We start from the raw sequence: 20,387 nt of genomic DNA, 5'->3' as shown, positions 1-20,387 counted from the left end.
AACTAATTCATCATACTATCATATGTATATGATACAAATCATAAAATTATAAAATATATGCTAACTTTGACAACGTTACAATTCGCATCTTAGAACAGCTCTTTCAACAATGAACATTTAAGCCTTACATGATAACACACTTGGCAGCCAGGAATTTCCACAGACAAGACAATGTCTACTGCAGTAACAAGATAAGTCTGACAGCACTGCTAGGTGATTTAGGCTCCGGTTCCATGGCCCTATCACCATGAAATGTAAGTCAAGCCCTCATGTCACATAGGAGCTCCTGGGGAAAAAATTACTTCAACACTTTCACTATTTCTGCTTGTTCTATGACACATCCTAGTTACAGTGTCACTTCTTACCTTTACAATAGAACTCTGTGAATCACTTTCATCTTTTTGTTGCTTTTTCTCCTCTCTCCTGCATTCATATGCTCGGACCCTTGCACAAGTCATCATACTTTCAAAGTACAAGTAGACAGGATCCTTGTCCTCCTCTCGAATCTATGAAGGAAAAAAAAAAAGAAGAAAACCTCTAAATTTTAGATGCACATTAGATTTGTGAAACTGTTTTGCTTTCTAACAACACTTCAACATTAATGTTTCAATAGTAAATGTCAAAAGAAAGGTCTAGTACTTAAAGCTGAAACTGCCCTCTTAGTATCACATAGCCCAGTCTACACCTTGTTTCCAAACTACATATTCAGGGCAGGGGGGGAACGGAACACCATGACCACCCCTAAAAATCCAAACCTGTTCAGATACTCTTAAGTGGGGAACTGAGTCCTAAGTGTCATGCATTGTTTAACATTATCTGGTATACATTAAACAGCAACTCTGGTATGTTTGTTCTTCAGACATAACTAGACTCAATTCTTCTGTTCTTCCTCTACTGCTGCTGTTGCTTTTGTTAGATAAACAACAGGGTGTTTAGGGGAGGGGAGAGGCAAAGGCAGATTCTTCCAACATTGGCAGTGAAACCTCAAAGAAGAACAAAAAAACAGACTCCAGGACTACACTGAACAGTGCGTCTGCATCCCAGTATTATTTTTTTTTAAGTACTTAATTAATTACATAGGCTACATTATGCAGCTAATAACTTACACAAACATTACAGGACAAGCAATCATTTTGCCAGAAATAGCATATATTAGTGCATTTTTTAAATGAGGCTATTAGTGAATCATAATCACCTTCCACCATCTGCATATTGCTACAGCAAATTCTCAACAGAAGACAGACATTATAAAGGTTTATATACATTGAATTCATCCTAGCTTACCAACATACCTATGGGCAGAGTCAATCTTAGGTTTTCATCTCAAATTTAATCTAAAATGGCCTAGCACAGAAGCTTTTGACAGTGTTTCTTTTAATTTTCAATACAAAGAAAAACAAAAGCATCACTTTTCCTTTCTTACCACTGGATTGGGTTTAGGAGTATACACTCTGCCTGGTTTCATTCCACCGGAAGACCTATGCTTACTAGAAAGCAATACTTCTGGGTTTGGCAGTACTGCAGATTTAACTGGTTCGATAACAGAGGGTGTTGGGATGTAAATTGGCTCTGGATCTATTTCACCTTCTACTTTCACCCACAATGGACAATTCCTAATAGGCTGTTCTGGCTCCGAGTCACAGATAGCTGAAAAAACAGGAAAAAACAAAACCAACTTACTACTAAATGAAACACCATCTAACACAGCAGTAACAGAAATTTTTGTTTGTGCCTATGGTCTAGTCATGCAGCAATCACTAGTTCATACTGCCAGAAAATACTACTGGTTGTTTTTCTTGTCTCAAATTCTAGCCAAAAGTGACTGGAATTTGTCCACAAGAAAGAGGAAATGAAAATAAAAAATGATTCTACACTAATCATCGTTTCTCACTTGTACTGTGATAGCAGACACAGAAAAAGACTGAACAATTAGTGATCTTCATGGATGCTGTATACTTAAAAATTACAAAACACCCCCAAAACCCCAGACTCTATACCACAGCTCTATGGCAGAATTCGTTTATTCCAATGGAACACCAGATAACAGTTTCTTTTTTGCTATTGATAAAAGTACTACTAGCAAGAAACTGAAAGTATAAATTCATGGTCAGTTTCTACCAATTTGGTTTTCTGAGCATCCTGTAGGCCAGATCTGAAACTACTATAGATCACTGTATTTCCACTGAAGTCAGTGAACTATGCAGCCATATACAGCAACTGAAAATACAGCTATAGATACTCACTTGGTAAGAGGGAAAGAAAACAGCACTGTGACAGTGAAGATTACCAACAGCGATAGCAGTAATTATCTCAGAGCCTTAGTCTTTAAAGATATTTGGAGAGTTGAGCAAGAGTTTAAATTATCAAAAAGAAACTCTGGCTATTTGATCACAATAAACTAAGTAGTGTCCAAAATGCTGATGGGATAAGAGCTAAAAAAAAGGGAAAAGGTATTACTTCCCACCAGTCTCTTGGAATTCACTCCCAATTTCTGGATTTAGAAATGGCATCACTACTGCATCCTAATAAAAATGCCCACCAAGATAGGTGGTTTCTGCAAAGTTGTAAGTAATCACTTTTGCCCAGCAATACTCACTGTATTCCACTCTTTTTCTCTTCTTCTTATCTTTCTGCTTCAGCTCATCTTCCTCCCCATCACCCTCTTCTTCCACATCTTCATCCTCTTGCTGTTCTTCTTGTGTTCCATAGAACACAAGATTTCCACGCACAGCCTTTTTCATTATTTTCTTATGTTTTGATCCACCCTTCACCAGCAACACTCTTCTCTTCAAGCAAGTACAACCAAACATACAGTCTGGCCTGCGGCAGTGGGTAGGCTGACGTTTCTCCAGTGCTAGACTGGCACATATGCAACCCAGTCGACAGAAATCATTATTGCAAGGAGGTGCTCGTCGTCTTATTATTTTGTGGATAGGTTTGTTTTTGAGAGAAGCCTAAGAAAAGTTTTAAAGAATTATACACTTAAATTTTAATAAGACAAAATTTTAGCCAGATTAAATCAAGCATATGCAAAATTGCTATTCAAAGTTCATTTAAAATAATCCCTCCACCTACACGGTTTACATATGAAAATTTGTCATCTACACTAAAACAAAAAAAAAAAAACCACACACACCACCAAAAACAGAGGAGAGTTTGCATTTGAAGTATTCTGAGAGGCAATCTGAGACAGCTAAACCATCTTGGTAATAAGTAGGATGTGAAGAAAGCAAAAGAGGTTATCATGTGACAACCAAGTACATGACCAGGCTTTTTTTGCAGTTAGTTCAATGGAAAAAAGAAGTGACAAATAGTAAGGAAATGCAGTTACTGAACAGCAATTGTATTAACCAGAATTTTTTAAAGTTGAAAATTTGAGATAACTCAAATCAATGATTCATATCAACAGCTATTACCACAATTATTTTTTTCCACACACTGCAAAGTCAGCACTTCTCAACTTTCATTGCAAAGACTACACCACAGAGGAACATCATGCTTTGTCACGCTCCTTAGTGGCTTGCTTTGTCACGCTCCTTGCACAGATTTGGAAAAGCAACAGTACAGAAAGAAAGAAACTATTACAGATCTACCTGAGCCGTAAGCAGGGTTGCCAGAGAGATGTCTGCTCGTTCTTCTGTAATATAGGTCCGTGGTTTGCCATCCCAGAGAGCACAGTCTTCCAAGTCCATTAACTTCACTTGAGATTTAGACAAACCTGGTGGACGAGCTGCATGTTGCTGTTGTGGTGCTTGGCGCAAACTAATCTGTTTTGGAAGTATGTTTTCATCCAGAGCTGGCACCACAAAACTATCCGCTTGGTTAGTCAAACTGCTATTTGAGACAGACTTAGCAGCCTTTTCCCCTGATCCTGAAGAGTTCTGTTTCTGCTTTGAAGAAAAAGGTGAAGGCAGGATAGGCTTGTAAGATGATTTTACTCTACTGTTTGTAGATGTCTGCCTGTTTTGAGTCTTTGTCTTCCTAGAGGTAGATGACAGGGGAACAGGCTTGAATGTATAAGATGTTGATGGAATTATGGTGGACTGCTTCTTCAAAACACTGTCAAGTGTTCGCACATAGCTAGTGCTCTTAGTGGGAAGCTGATACACCACAGGAGAAGTGGGAGTGCTAGAAGAGAATCCAATACTTGTTTCCATCAACTTCCCTTCATTTTCCAGGTACTCATCCAGCTTGTCACTACAGAATGCTGAGCGATTCTTCAACGAACCTTCTGAACTGCCACCTAAACAAATACAGAGCACTTCAACTAGTTCCTGGGAAAATATACTGACAAATCTTATAATAATTAAAGAATATATGAGGTAAACACCTCTCTCAAAATATATACAATTCTTTTAGAAGAGTACAACACAGGCACACCAAACATAACCCACTCTGAAACACAACCAGCTGCCTGGTTTTGTGAGATTTTGCATGTGTATTCATTCACAAAATCAGTAAACCTTCAACAGGCAGTGCTTCTGTGCAACTTACTTTGTCCTGAATGTCTAGCCTGCCCGGCATGCCACAATACATCTGGCATATCCCAATGCAACATTGTATCAAAGTGCAGAAGGTACAATGTAAATATTTAATCTTTATATAAATTAAAAATTGGCCAATTGCCAAATACCCATTTCTTCCTGGGGCAGGGCAAAGTAATCTAGTATGTACAGAATACCTACTCTAACTGGAGTTAAAAATACACTGATATATATAAAAATTACTCTAGTTCATTAAGGTCCTTGGGGCAAGAGAATTCTGGAAATACCATATGCTGAAGTAAACTCAAAACTGATGAACAAAACCAAAACTATTACAGCTTTTATCTTCACTCAAGCCTTTTGTGTAAAACAGAATATATGTATTTTTTATCTTACTCAAAGTAAGTTTCTCCCTTCCCTCCTAAAGCTCCATTCTGACCAGGGAAACATTACAAAAAAATTCTTTATGCATGACAGTTTCAATATAAAAAAATAAATCTCTCATTAAGACACACAGAATTATTAAATTGCAAGACCTATAGAAGGTCAAGTAAAAGGCCACATGTTTGAAATATTCTCATCTCTCTCTCTTTCCGTCTTTTTTTTTTTTTACCTTCATTTCTAGAAGCACCATGAAGCTTCCCTCGCCAGCCTTTGATTTTTGTGAAGTCATTTGTCTTTCCTGTCCTGGAAACAAAAGGAAATCCGGTATCTGGAAAAGAAGCAGCCTAGCCTCAGTTTATGAGCCATACCTGACTGTGCCAATGTCCTAGCAAACTCTGCTTATTCCTTTTCATGGACATATGAACAGTAGTAAAATTAAAGACTGAAGACAGACACTTGATTTTTACTTTTTTTTTTTTTTTTTTTTTTTTTTTTTTTTTTAACTAACAGAATAAAGCCAAGCTTCCTGTAGAGTTCCACTGTATGGCCATGCATCTGCTATCCCATGCAAAAGATGCCTTCTCCTGTATTTTCAGTTTTAGTCTCCTCAGCAATGGTGCAAGCAGTTGATTCCAAAACTCAAACAGGCAAATCAGCTACTTAGTAGGCTAAAACGGAACAGGCAGATTTTGAGTTGATACTACAGCCTCTTTCAGTGAGATGAGCCAATGGCTTTTGTAAGACCTGTGGAAACTTCATTTAATAGTTGCTGTTCTGTCAAATTCAGCTGATTATCAATTAGGGGTAGAGACAGGGAATAATCACAAAAGGCAAATGGCAACATCTCTGTCAAGTTATCCATCAGCTCTGGAGCCAAGGTGGAATGTAAAAATACTAATAGGGATCTTTGCAGCTGTTTTACATATTGCTAGGCTAGAAATAATTGCATTTGACACTGAGCTGACTGAGGTCTTCTGAATTGAACCTGCCTCTCTTGCCGTGTAAACAGCCGAGATACAATATCTGTCTCTTTACCAGCTCCCAAAAGCAGCAGATTAAGACAGACACAGTAATCAGAATATTAAAGTAAGAAAAAGAGGTAAGTAGGAGAAAGCTAAGCACTCCTCTACTTTGTCGAACCAGTTTATTAAAAACAGTATCTAACAACAGCATTAGAATCATAGTCACATTATGATGAGGAATGCATTTGTTTGCATATCAAAGAAGTTTAAAAAAGCACAACTGTTCAGCACTTTTGTAACAAATAATTATCATGAAGTTACAGGTTAGCCCCCAAGTGGCACCTCAAGCTCTTCTGGAAAGTTCTGATACTCAGCTCTGTGAAAGACAACTGTTTTTGTTTTGCATGTGAGCAACATCAGAGAAAAGGAGATTGCTTAGGCTTTTTCTGAGCCATTTGAGAATAGTTAATGTGTGTATTTACATTTAGAAAATCTGGCTCCAACAGACAAAACATGCCTGTATTAAAATAAGCTGGACAGATACTATTATTGGATCACAACCACCACAAAAATGAAGGCTAAAGACAACCTGGTCAGAATGACTCAGGACTCCTTGGCCAGTAACAGCATAATGATTTAAGGAAGTGATGACACTTTGTCATTTTAATAACTACTTTAATCTCTTTAAGATATCAAGTTCAACTAAACAGCCATTCCCTCCTTCTGATCATTGATAATAAAAAAAGGTAATACTTGCGATTTCAGCAAATTCATAGTCTACCCACCTGGAGAATTTGGATTGGTTCCTGGATAGCTCCACAAAGAGTAATTTGAGTAGGAAAGAGGCAGCTGCACACCCAAGTATTTCAAGTCAATGCTCATTGTTGGGTCCACAGAATTCAACTTCAGTCCCACTACAACAGGCAATATCAGTAAATGTCTCAATGCAGCAAGATGTTAGGAAAGTCAATGCATTTACTAAAAAATAAACCAGTAAGTTATAGATAAGCTTTTGTAGCATCCACCCACCATTTTAAGAGACCTGAAAGAGAATATTATCAATTGTAACCATTACTTATGCTGGAGTTGCAGCACATATGAATTAAAGAGTATTTTAGGGAATGCGAAATCAAGAAAAAAATGGAATTAGTTTTCTTGATTACTACTGAAGTTTCCATAGAAATTTATTAACCGAAGTGCCAGTGTTGTAATAATTCCCATAATAAAAGTTTTTGTTTGTTCATTTCTTGAAGAAGTTAGCACCAGTTACATCCTTGAAGGCTAGTTACTTCCTGAACCAAACCAGCCGACTATTTGACATTTCATATCACTATATAAATTATCAGTCCTGCCAGTGGTACTTACACACCCCCTCCTCCACTGAAACCTATTTTTGTGCGAGAGATGTACCACACACACTTCAGTTTCAATCAGCAGTAAGAGACAAGAGTAAACCACATTTCAATTCTGAAGAAGTGTGTGTGCATGTTTGGAAATCATGATATAAACAAAGCTGTGTTCAGACAGTGCTCTTAGGACTAGTTCATCAAATGACCAAGATCTCAGTACGTTATTTTTTTCCAGACTTGGCAGTTTCCAATAAAACACTTTTTTTAAGCAGAGAGAAAAAACAACTAAAGAAACTAAACAATCCATGTTGTTGATGCCACCACAATGCTTAACTGCCTATAACACCTTCCTTCAACAACTCCCCCAAAATACTCAAATTGAAAGACTTGACTTGGTCACAAAAGGTATCTAAATATAGATACAGAAATGCTGAGAAAAAAGATGCTACTAAATTTGACTTCATAACTTTTTCAGAAAAATATCGTTACACTAAATTCAAGAAATTATTGTTGTCAATGAAATTCAGCTCACAGTATGAAGTTGAGAACATGTATTCTCATTTTTAGCTACAGAAACCTAAAAATGTTGCTCCTGTTGCCAACAAATCTGAAATTCATATATTAAATATGTTAGTTGGAAATTGAAAATGTAGTACTTGACAAGCCTCAGGACACAAAGTTGTACTTGCACATACAGTAGAAACCTTGTGTTGGTGGTACACATTCATTTTTGTACGTGGCAAAGTGACCCAATTACTGGCAGTCCAAAAACAATGGACATGGAACAAATCTCAGACAGTTGTTTGAACAGATACCATTCTCAAAGACAGTCTAGTGAGATATAATTTTCAAATCTACATCGGGAAAATGAGCAGCAAGTCAATGCAGCATTTTGTATAAAAACATGTCAACTGCCAAATGGATGCCATACACTTCTTTTCAAGCAAAATTTAAAATAAAATGGAAAGAGTAGATACAGTTTATTTTTCTTGATACTCCATTTGAATTATTCTGTGATCTTCAAAAACAAGCCTAGCTTTGTTTAACACTCAAACGAAAATAAGAACACCACCCATACAGAAAATCAATTATTTCAGTTTAAGATCATGAACTAAAAAACACCCAGACAAAAAACAGAGGATGGCTCCAACAAGTGTAACATGGAATAAATGCAGTAACAGTAAGTATATGTCAGTACAGACATGAACTATCATGAATACATGACATGAACTATCATTTTTATTAATTTCTATCATCCCATGTATTGCTAAATTTCAGTTGCTGTAATCAAATAGTAGCAAATGAAGAACCATCTCCTTCAGAACTTTCTCCTCTCCATCAGATGCAGCTGCTAAATCTGAAATAAGATGCTTGACAACAGTGCCTTTGATTTTCAGGAATATAAGGGATTCGAATTAGCTCAGATAGAAGAGGCATCCCATAGTACCCATTCCAGTACTCCAGCAGGAGCTTTCACTCTAACATGCTTAAGTTGAATCCCCTTCTTTCTGAAGCATCTTCTTCCTGCAGTCCTGGTGATTCTAAGATTTAGACAGCCTCAATCACCATTTTCTTAACTTCATATATCAACAGTAACTGTGGGGTTCAGGTACTCCTCCAACACATCATTAGTGAATCTCAAAAGAAACAAGCTTCTTGACTATATTGTTTAAAACCAAAAGCATGAGTTAACATCAAAATTGCTATGTACGTTTCCCGTACTGCAGTGAGGACAAGAAAGCCAGTAAGCTTCTACAAAATGGCTGAAAGCACATTTAGAAACATGCGCTTCACATCTTCCAGACATAAGGGAGTCATGCCTCTATACCTGTTCTGTAGTAGATGACAAGAAGGTATTAGTCATGATCTATGGCGAAGAAATTTTGGCGAACAAGCATCAGAATCAAGAAGGCCAATGAGGCTGCACCAAGCTACAAGGTGCTACTTAGAATCAGTATGTCTGGGAAAAGGTACAGTCCTTAAGTTTCACCTAAAGGCACTCCTCAGCCACCTCCTTATGTCTTACTGACAAAATTGTAGAGAGAGAGAGAAGAAAAAAACCCCAACAATCCCTCTCTCCATTAACATAATTGTGTTCCTTCCCCCATCTCAAGTCTGCAACAAGAAGGCAAAAGATCTGTAACTTTTTGGAAGGTGATCTGAATAAAGACTGACTCCAGTTCACATGCAGCAGCTAAAGTCTAACAACAGAAGTATTTGTATTGTAATTCACTTCACAACCTCATCAAATTACATCTATATCTGTCTGCAGTAATGCTCTTGCTGCAAATAGTCTTCACATAACTTCTTTTCCCCTCTAAGAATTAGACACGTGAGGGTCATTCCCTTCATTGTCGACTTACAGTTTCACCATTTAAGAGGCTCAGCAGATCACCATCCAACACTGGAAAAGGTGGTCACCAGCATTCAAGAAAATCAAAATTTTTCAGATCTTTTTCTGAGCTTGATGCTTGACTCTTCTTGTCTATTTTGTAGTATCTGTGAACTGCTCCACCCTTCAACCACACATTTCACCACCACTCATTCAGAAGCTGGAGGAGAAACAGGTGGGTTTTACACATTCCCAGCTTCAGTATCATCTCATGAGTAAAACAGCCCTTGCTAGTGTTCTGGCTGCCAACATACCATAGTTTTATTACACTTTTCTTGGGTAAAGATAAAATCTAGGAGACCCACAACATAATCCAAAAAAGCCTTAACGTTGCTGTAACATTTGCTTAGCACTGTATCTAGCATTGCCAGCAGCTGACCACAAAAGGGATTTTACTACCATTCTTGAAATATGACAACACATGCAGACCTGCGAGGGCAGGTTGGCCAGTGAAGTCATTAGAAAACAGGGACACTTATTTCTGGAATCATGGGAGGGGAAAACTGCATTTAGACATCCATGACACAACTAACAAAGTTGATACTATACCACTGAGGTCCAACCTGGCTGGGGACAGGTTATCGTGTTTCATTCCCACCACATCCAGGACAGAGCTCCAAGAGCTCTCTATTACCCTTCTTATGACCACTTTGCAAAGGTGGAGGACAGGAATGTCAGCTCAACACTAGCAAGATGCAAAGGCATCTCTTTAAATGGTTGCAAAAAATGCCAGGCTAGTTCTCATCATACCCCGTGCATAAATCATTCAAGATAATCCAGGGTTCTTCACAGTAGAAGCTCTGTGAGGACCCAAAATAACTAGTATCAGAGTCAAGATCAGTATTTGGAGTCTCAAACCCTACAGCACCACAGTTGTATGTTTGAAAAATTCAGGGCCAGAACCTCAAGAGCATGACGTATGATGCTTCCATTCACATCAATTTCTTCATCATCTGCTCTGATGGCTATGTTAATGCCATAGGTCTCTATTGCTGAAGACTCTCAACATCATCAGTAGAGAGAACATTAAGTTCTGCTGTGTTGATCCTTGACCTCTTCCAGGTTGTGATCTGTCATTTATATACAATATTATTCTGAGGTCAGCTGGAAGTACCTTGCTTGGCCCTCTTATGTGGCTAGTGAACCTGTATCTACAGTGACTCAAAGAAATACAGACTCAAACATAGCAAATGTAGTCTTAGCTAAATGTTTCTGCACATCTAGCTCGTCTACTACCAGGAAATGGCTATTTTCTATGAAGGAGTAAAATCAACTCCATCTGCTCTCTACAAGGATTAGCTCATTACAAAACAGGCATGGCATGAAGTCTGAAGGCTCAGCATCTTTTGCAAGAGGCATACAATGACATGCAGACTCTTGCTCTGCTGTTGGACATTCAGGATTCGTCACCTGCCTCCTCCACCTCCCAGAAGTTTGCAACATGAATGTGTGAAAACGAAAACATCTTTACTGGCTGGCTGAAACTACTTTTAAAGCCTCTAAGAAAAAAACTGGGTCAGACACCACAGATTCTCTCTCATTGCCACAAGTGGCAAGAGGAAAACTAGCAGTTTCACACAAATTCCTTTCATACTCTCACATTCGTACATACACACTTGTATGCTTTACTGCATTTGAAAAAAAAAACAAACCACAACCAAAATCAGATCCCAGCTGTATTGGACATACACAGTATTACATCCAGTAGGAAATTATCAGCTCAGTATGATTAAGTATAATGTACAACCATGTGCAACAATATGTACACTGCCCACTTACCTTCCTGAAGGCTAGGATGTATTACTTGCTTATGCCTCAAGGTCTTCAGCTCTTCCATCAATTCCTTTTCCAGTACTTCTATTCTTGCTTGACAATCTACTCAAAGAAATAAAAAAAGAGAGAACATATAAAAAACATTTACCATGCAAAAAATTTACTTAAATGATTATTTTTCCAGTATGTCTTTACAAATTCCCTTATTGCAGGGAACAGCCACTTACAAAAAAATACAAAAATGTACCTGGATCATTTGTAGTCAACAAGGGAGCTTGAAGATTCTGTGACTCTTCTCCTCCAGCTCTATCAACAGTGTGAATGTCAAGAGCTTCCTACACACACAAAGAGCCTTGAGTAAGTATAAGATACCTTAAAACACTGACTTTGATACAAACTAGGCCACTTCAAAACATTACTGAAATATTCAAAACATTAGAATTAATTAAACATTTGAAAGATTGTTTAATAAACAAGTATACATTCTTTTATACAGACCTCTAGATCCTACTATTTCCCCCCAAGTTGCTAAGAAGTAAGAAAATGTTACGATTAACATAGAGACAAGGTAACAGATTTGGAAAGAGGCCATAAATCTCAAAATTCAGTTTAACATAAAATATACTTCCAGCTTATAAATTCAAAGGGCTTAAAAATAAGACATTAAAAAAGGTTTTGAATTCTGCTCAGAACAGTTAGGTTTTACCTTTGATGCAAAGGACACAAAGAGGACTCCATCAACATCTTCAAGGTCCGGCTTAACATCCGGAAGCATACTCCCAGGCCCCAGAGAGGTGTTCTTGCTTGTTATTACAGTTTTCCCTATACCTTTAGGTGGTCGACCAGCCTTGGAAATTTTCAGTTTCCGTGGCCTTCCTCTTTTAGTTGTAACTGATGATAGGGTGTTTTGATTGCTACCAGAGCCTTTCAGGGACATAGGATTCTTCAGTATACCAGGTCTTTTTCTTCCACAAATCTCTTTAGCTGAAAAGTGACAACTTACTGAACCCCTGAGATTAAAATTAGGAGATTTAGATAGAGCCCACTGGGCCTCTCTGATTGAAGAGTATTTCTGTGACATTTTACTCCCAGGAGATTGTTTTTTCATCATTAACTCCTCAGTTACAGTGGCTGTGCCTGAGCAAGAGCCTTTGTGATTTTCAAAGCACACAGGCAAGGAATCTAATACTGCACTCAAAGGGGATTTATCCTTCTTGCAAGAGGAGAGCATGGTCTGTGGCAGCTCAGATACCTTCACTGTGCTCTTTGTGACTGCACAAGGTTCCAAATAGACCACAGGCATCTTCCCACTATCCAGTTTTAACATTTTTGCTTTGGCAACACCTGAAGGACTGGTTAGCACACGCTTCCTCAACCTGAATTCTCCGTCAATTCCACCTGTTTCACTGCGTCTCATCAGGTGTTTTTGTAAGATGGGATCATCATCATCAGTGTTGGAATACTCATCAGTTTCTTCATCTGTGTCTTCCTGTTTCACACTTACTCCTTGTGTGCAAATATTTGATTCATAGTCATAGTCATCTACTGGTTCCTCTTTAATGACTACGTTAAAGTGTCCGTTTGGGTCCAACGGGGATGCCACACGGGAACTGCTTTCATAACTGCTAGCAATGGGACTGCAATGGAAGGGAGGGAACAAAAACAAAACACAACACAAGATCTTTATCACATCTCTTCCTTTACCGAAATACTATCATCTCCCATAATCCTTGGTTACGTATTGCAAAAAACTTTCAAAATGCTCTCAGCCATGAGTCTGCCAAATAAGCTGTCATTTACAAGTTTACATTTTTAGAAGTAAGCACTCAAAAAAAATTAAAATTGCCATCATTATAAACAATCCAACTTCTTATCTGAAGGCAGCAGGACAATTTCCTTCCCTAGTAACATCAGGGTGACATTTGCATTTTTTCCTATTTGCGACTCAGCATGAACTCATGCTAAGCTATCACATTTTAAATGCTCAGAAGTGGCCTTAGTTTGCTGTGTATCTCATTGTCACTGTACTAAAGCCATTGTGCTTGCAAATAAGAAGCCAAGTGAGCACCTGATGCACTTCAATTCACATGATTTAACTAAAATTTTAGTTAGTTCATCCTCAAGCCACATACAGAGAACTCCTAAATTCAACTTGTTGCTTGAATGCTTACAGAATGTTAATATCCTACTGAATTATACTCCATCCTCCATGAAGTCTGAGTATTAACCTAACCAGAATTCAACATGCTATGCGTTAAATACTGAAGACTAATGGTGCAGCCAGTTACACTCTGACAATGAGCTTTTTTGAGGAACAAATACGTCAGTCAAAAAACTGCAGTCAGCAGTTTTGTTAGGCGCATCAGAAGCTGACTCCTCATCATAAGGGGAAACAGCTAAGATATAAAACCAGAAACTCATATCCACAATGAACCTCAGAAAACAATAGTCAGAGTTCATTTACTAAACGTATCACACAGTATTCCAATACTCCTTTTATATGTATTTTAAGACACTAGATATAGTTTAATTATGTTAGTTTATTATTCCAATTGTTAACCTTATGTTCTTCAAAAGTTATTTAAATAACAATATTAATGTTAGTTAATGCTCACATAATTTTAAATATAACTTAATGCGATATTAATAACAATGTATTATATATAAAGGGAATATTGCTTTTTTTATATATATGTATTTATGTGTTTTTTACTATTATTATCCATCCCCCTGTCTTTAAAGAATGACTATACTCAGCTGAATCCCTGGCTGAGGGAAGGGAAGATGTGGAGGAATAGGCTGCTTCTGCCTTGTGTAGACTGATGACATACTTAAGGGAGAAAAGCTGGGATACACAAGAGTAACAACATGGAGTTCGTAGTCTCCACCTTATGAAGACAGACTGCAGTGTTAAAACAGGGAGCAGACAGTCAAGACACAGATTTACATATCTACATACAAAATTCCTAAGAACGAGACAGAACTTATCTAGAAAGCCTGCTGCAATTCAGAAGGACACCAAGTACCCAGCACCAAGCTTGAAGCAAAACCCTGCCTTGTGAGGGAGTGTGCGGCAGGAGAGTGGCATACCAGTCCTGTTCTGTCTACTGTCTTCTCTGGACAATGAGTTTGCTATTAGAAAGTTTCTAGCTTTCATTTAATTAAGAATGTCAAGTGTGGAGATTAAAAAGCCTTCCTTCAGTGAGTTTACAGTGAAGAAATTCTAAGACAATCCACTTACAGGTTATGGGCAACTCAAAATCCTGTCACATTACAGCCAGAGGTTGCTTCATTACAGCAGATCCACAATTAAAGTGAAGGCTACTAAGAAGATCTGAGTCATCTGCTCCTCTATCTTAAAATTCTCTAAAATAAAGGGACAAAAACCCCTAATAAATTTGCTGTCCAGGAATAAATGTCTCATCTGAGTTCTACTGTTTCCAGCTGGAAGCCCTGTAAAGCCTGGACTTCTCTAGCCATTTTTCTTTATTGCAAGATGTATACTCAAGCTAAGGATTACCTTCCTATTAGGGATCTGGACAATATCCAAAACAAAGAAGCCCTGCTGTATAAATAGAAATTTCTAGACACAAATGTTATTTATTGAAAGTACTGAGATATAGAGATTTTTTTTTTTTAGGTCGATAATTTTAAGATACACCACAGAGAAAAATAAAATCTGATTTCTTTTGGAATTAATCTAGCAATCTGTGGCTGAGGTCTGAAGGATGATCACTTGCCTTCCTCTTTTGAAAGGAAGGTAAGAAGGGAAGAAAAGTAAACTGTCAGACTAAAGACAAGACAACTAAATTACAAAAATAAGACTATTGGAGCATTAAAAATCCCACAGTATTTGAATTCCCTACTTCAAAATTCAAAAGACCTTGAATGGTAGAAAGGGTACCATTAGCCTCTAAGACTTAAGAACCAGTAAAGTTTGCTAGTGGTTCCCTCCATATCCCCAACATCTGAGTGATTCCAGGAATAAGCATTCCTACAGAAGTAGCCACGACTCAAATTAAACATTTATTTTCTTTACAATTCACCTGATGAAACTAAGCATACTACCAGGCCACAGAAAAAAACCAAACCATACTATCTTGTATAAAGAAAACAGTCCTTTATTTCCAAAGTGTGCTAATAACACAGGGTTAAAATTATTCTCAGGTAAATGCAACCTTTTACATAGTTCAATTCTCAAAAATGTCAGAAGAATTGAGCATTGGTGGGAAATATCATACACTACAGCACTAGGATCTCCATTTCCTCTGGAGAGCGTTATCTGCGAGGCAGCAATTCCCAACTTCTAACCCGCACTGAAGTCTAAACTCAGCAGAAATCACCACCTTGCATAAAAGCAAGACAGTGCCTATCAACTACTAGTAACAGGTTGCCTAAGACAAAAAAAAATTGCCCAGTCTTCATTAATATGTAAGTATTAATGTGTCATTTGATAAAGAAAAATGCCACTTGCTCAAGACTGTCCTTGAAAGGCTGGCATATATATGAATGGATCTCAACTGCACAGCATGAAAACACTGTCAACAGATCTGAAGGAAAAAGGAGAACTAATGTTCTGAAAAACACCAGCACATAAAAAGTTCTGCCATTTCTGGGATGAGATCAATTTTTCTCTTTCCAAGTACAGAATCTGACTTTTTCATATAGATTACAAAAACCTCAAATTAAAAGCCAGACAATGCTTGAGGGTAGTTCTAGGGCCACGGTAACATTTATTCATCAAATGATAGATGCTTCCTAGTCCAGAATAGAGAAAAACCTTTTACAGTCTTCCCCTATCTATGCAGCTTTTAGCACCTTTCAGAGATAAATTGTCTTGGAGGTGAAACCAGGGAAGGCATCTAACACACTTTGGACCAAAAGAAATTAAGCCTGCCAATTTGCATCATCTGTTCTTAAGGAAGGTGCTCAAGTCCTTACAAGAATGTTTTTTATTCCTTGGGGAAAAAAGGGAACAAAAAAACCCCCCAAGCTGTCCAATTCAAACAGTTCTCCAAAAAAATTTTCTTCAATGACCCCTCCACGTGAACAGAATTATCAAAATTTTAACTTTTTCAACTGCAGCTGACTCCCAAAGGAGAAAAAAAAACACTTTGAAAACAAAATAAACCTTTCAGTAATTATTGTCAGACTTTTACTGTTTTATTCCCTATATGAAAAGTTATTTAAACACTTCTCCATACTGTATTCTCAGGATCTAAAGAAGGCCCATCCTTTCTGTAATCAGTGTCCTATCAGCCTTCAAGATGTGTTTCTCTATAGAGAAATTTACAATAACATATTTGAAAAACAGAAGAAGTCTAGAAGATGTTCTTCTTCCTCATACACTGACACTGGAAGATACTGCAAAAGAAAGGTTAGGACACTCTAGACCCCAAAGCAATTCTAGTATTCTTAATAATTCTTACAACTAAACTCAATAAAGTCTCAAAGAATAGAGAACTTTGAAGTTTTTCAGTTACTCAAAGGCAAGGAGATGCTTTCTGCAAGGGAGAAAAAAAAAACCATAACACAATTGAGCAAACTTCTGTCCTCAATATACTACTTCAGTGTGTTTTAGAAATACAGCCTTTGAAACAAAACTGTATAGTTATGTCATAAATACAACTTTTTTCTTCTAACAACTTGCCTCTAATTACACCATTAACATTATCCTGATATCCTGCAGTTAAATCATTTCTTGGTGTACTGATCTATGTAAGGCTGCTTTTGCCACTAAATCTTTAGCAGATTAAGTCTGGTATTCACAGACATGAAGAAACATGGCAGCAGATAAACCTTTTTTTTTTTTAAATCACTTCTTCAAGTTTGAAGTATTTCTAGCATCTCTTGATTTTAATTAATAATTAATGTTATTAATTAAAAATAATAATATTAAATAAATCATTTAATAATTAATAGATTAACTATTCACTAAATCTGCTCTATTCTATTGCTTAGATTTTGGAAATGAAGTGAAAGTGCAGTAAAGTAATAGGTTTCGCCAGGCTTGCTTCACCAGCACAAACACTTACTGGTTAGCAGGTTCCATACTATGGGTAGGCTCTCAATATACCCTAGATCGCTGCACTACTGTTTGTGTGATATGAATAGAATGGTTCAAAAAGTCAACACTGGGTAAGTACGTAGACATAAAATTACCACAGAGTAAATTAAGTCTGCACAGTGTAACAGTTATTCTGAAGTACTTTCCTGGGCAGATTCTCTTACCTCACGGCAAACACATGGCAACTCACTATCAACAGGCAGGCTACCTCGTATTACTTTGTGGAATAAAAGAATTCACATGAGCAGTTATTGACAAAACAGCGGCATGCTGCCAGTTACAACTGCCTTCTAGCAACCCCTACACATAACAACCTAAATACCCATACACACCACACATCCTCCCCCATCTGCTAATGAAAACCAAAGATAGACAGACAGCACGTCGCTGTGGTAAGCAACCCTAAAAAGAAAGCCAATGTTTTGATGACTGCAATGTGCTCTGTTTAAAACTCTGACTGAACAAGTAAATTTAGTATTCTAAAATGCTAAGAGGGTTAAGAGAAATCTGTTAACACTTCTTTACAAAGGGAGTTAAAGCAACATAGGAAAAAATACTGAACTCTTACACTCCTCAGACACATTAGAAAGTCCAGACTGATAGATGACTGTTTAAGCAAAGTTTTTAATAATACTAAGTGTTCCACCATTTCAGGTCAGGCAACCTTTAGCTGTAAATCTGTATATTAAGCATCCTATTAGTTAATGTTTTACCAAATACCCCACTGAACCAGTACCTGTTAGGATTTAATTTAATTTGCTACAATGTTAACCCACCTTTCAGAGACTTCTTGTTTTAGCTTTGGCATATCACCCGAAGACAGGTCAGTGTCCAGGAAACCCAGGAAGTCCCTTTCTGTATTAAAGGACTCTTTGTCCAGATCAATGTCTGATGGGTTTTGACCAACGAATGAAGAATCTAAACTCCTCTGATGCAAATCTAATGCATCAACTTCAGCAGGGCGACCACGAATGCTAGCAGCGCTAAAAACATCACCTCCTTCCAATTCTAAGTTGCTGTTTTGTTTCACATCACGCTGAGGTCGACTATTCAACCCATCATCTCTGAATCCTTTAGCAAAAGGATTGTAATCTATTTTCAGCTGGGTAATCTGGATGTTCTGGTAGGCTGTAACTGCAAAGAACTCTGTCTGTGGAAAGGTAAATGTATGGACATCAGGACCATTAAGCTGAATGACTTCTGTAGCTTTGTCTGCAGGCACCAAGTGAAGTCGTGGCAGATAACGGTGCATAGAATGCAAGATTATATGACCCTCCTGGTCCAAGGTGTTGTTGGTAAGTTTGAGTTTGTAGAAGGATACTGGCTGGTGCATCCAGTACTGGCCAGTGGAAGGGGATTCTGGATGAATAAACACTCGCCCAAGAACATGTGGTTCTGCCTTTCCACTGGGCTCCCACCAACGGCCATTCCATTTGTATCGATGATTGTCCACAGGGGATATGTCCATGACTAGAATGTACTTCTGACTGGCATCCAGACCTGTAATCCAATATCGGCAGTAGGGAAACATGCGCCTCCCCTGCTTCGTCAGAATCATCTCTGTGTTGCGATGGTAGAATTCATTCCACATGCTGTTGTTGTCTAGGGTGACGGTAATGCCCCCTGAGACACAGTCAGCTGGGAGGCAGGTCTTGACTTTGGATTTTATTGGAGTTGATACACTGCTGGCGAGAGCACAAGCATCACGGTTTGCTACCAGGATTCCTTGGTCAGCTTTACTGTTTCCCTGCTGTTGTTTCAAGATGACAAAAAAAGTAGGCGCTGCACCAGACACAGTCCCACCATCCCGGCCACTCAAGACAATCTGCTGTTTCTCCATGATGAGCACTCTTACAAGCTCCCAAATCAAATGGAAATTCTACTCAGTTCTGATAATCTTCTCTGTGTGTTCACCATTCTGCAAAAAAGGAAGACTCAGTTAAAATTATTCAAATACAGTCTAAAAAAAGTAATTAAAAAATCCTTTTTGTAACAGTAAAAACTTAAAAGATAATCAGTACTCTAAAAGCAAGCACAATCAGGATGTATCAAATCAAGGTTGCCTGTGTGCATATAATTTAGGCCTTATAGACATGCAGGCTATGACACCTTTAAACTGCATTCTCATATAATGCTTTGCCACAACAGGACTCCTCGCTTTCCTTGATATTTCAAAGTGCTCTTTGTTCTGATATTGCCTGAACTCTTCAGATCATTTGCTTAACGAACAGCATTTGGCAAAATGCGCAGAAGTTTTCAGAAGAGCAAATGACACAAAGGCAGAAGTCATTCGCTCTTGCCAGAAAGAAAGAGTTCCCAGAGGTCCAAAACTTCTCAAAAACAAGAAGGGGAAAATAAGGGAGGGGTGGAAAGAGAGAGAGAAGTTAAAAAAATTTTCCCCAAATCTCTTTATTGAAAAAGACTGAGTTTGTGTGGTTGGGATTTCTTTGCCCTCCCTCTCCCCTGCCCCAACTCCAAGAACTTCTAAATATCTGTCCAAGGCAGAGACAACGAACAGAAGGGAAAAAATAGTTCAAATGGATAAGCCTTGGGGAAACACAGACAAACTAACCCCCCCAAATGCAGCCAAGACTAAATGGATGAGTGTGAAGCACCAGGCAACCTTAGCTACCTCTACCTTCTAAACTATGGAAATAATTTAAATCAAATAAGAAAACATTCATACTGTTATGACTAGCAGTTACCTTTATCTGCATATACACAACTCCACTTTTGCGTGTCTACCTCACAGGTTAAGTATTACATCAACATTAACAAAAGATCATAAACAACTTCGTTTTTCAAACAGCCTGTACATTTCTCAATGTGAAAATTTAAAGCACTCCTAGTAACTCACAAGAATGCCATTCCCACATTGAGAGGTTTGCATTTTGATAATTATGTATGGAATATAACACTGAAAAAATAGTTGATTCCTGTGGGAACCAGAGACACAAGTGAATCACCACCACTAGG

General features: G+C 37.9%; 1 protein-coding gene across 1 annotated transcript in view; it reads right to left on the bottom strand.

Moving 5' to 3' along the window:
* The window catches only part of MGA (MGA, MAX dimerization protein), a 49,133-nt gene extending 29,806 nt beyond the window's left edge, over positions 1-19,327 (bottom strand). Inside the window, exons 1-10 of the mRNA XM_010288580.1 lie at positions 18,188-19,327; positions 12,051-12,981; positions 11,592-11,679; positions 11,351-11,446; positions 6,616-6,744; positions 5,098-5,196; positions 3,594-4,243; positions 2,597-2,954; positions 1,424-1,647; positions 303-506 (exon numbers count right to left, since the gene is read on the bottom strand). Of these exons, the coding sequence (XP_010286882.1) occupies positions 303-506; positions 1,424-1,647; positions 2,597-2,954; positions 3,594-4,243; positions 5,098-5,196; positions 6,616-6,744; positions 11,351-11,446; positions 11,592-11,679; positions 12,051-12,981; positions 18,188-19,251 (3,843 nt within the window). The 5' untranslated portion in view covers positions 19,252-19,327. The remainder of the gene's footprint in view (positions 1-302; positions 507-1,423; positions 1,648-2,596; positions 2,955-3,593; positions 4,244-5,097; positions 5,197-6,615; positions 6,745-11,350; positions 11,447-11,591; positions 11,680-12,050; positions 12,982-18,187) is intronic.
* Positions 19,328-20,387: the final 1,060 nt, after the last annotated feature.

The sequence above is a fragment of the Phaethon lepturus genome, unplaced genomic scaffold (assembly GCF_000687285.1).
Source record: "Phaethon lepturus isolate BGI_N335 unplaced genomic scaffold, ASM68728v1 scaffold11966, whole genome shotgun sequence".
Taxonomy (NCBI): Eukaryota; Metazoa; Chordata; class Aves; order Phaethontiformes; family Phaethontidae; genus Phaethon; species Phaethon lepturus.
The sequence above is the reverse complement of the archived record's forward strand: the minus strand, read 5'-3'. Positions and strand labels throughout refer to the sequence as shown.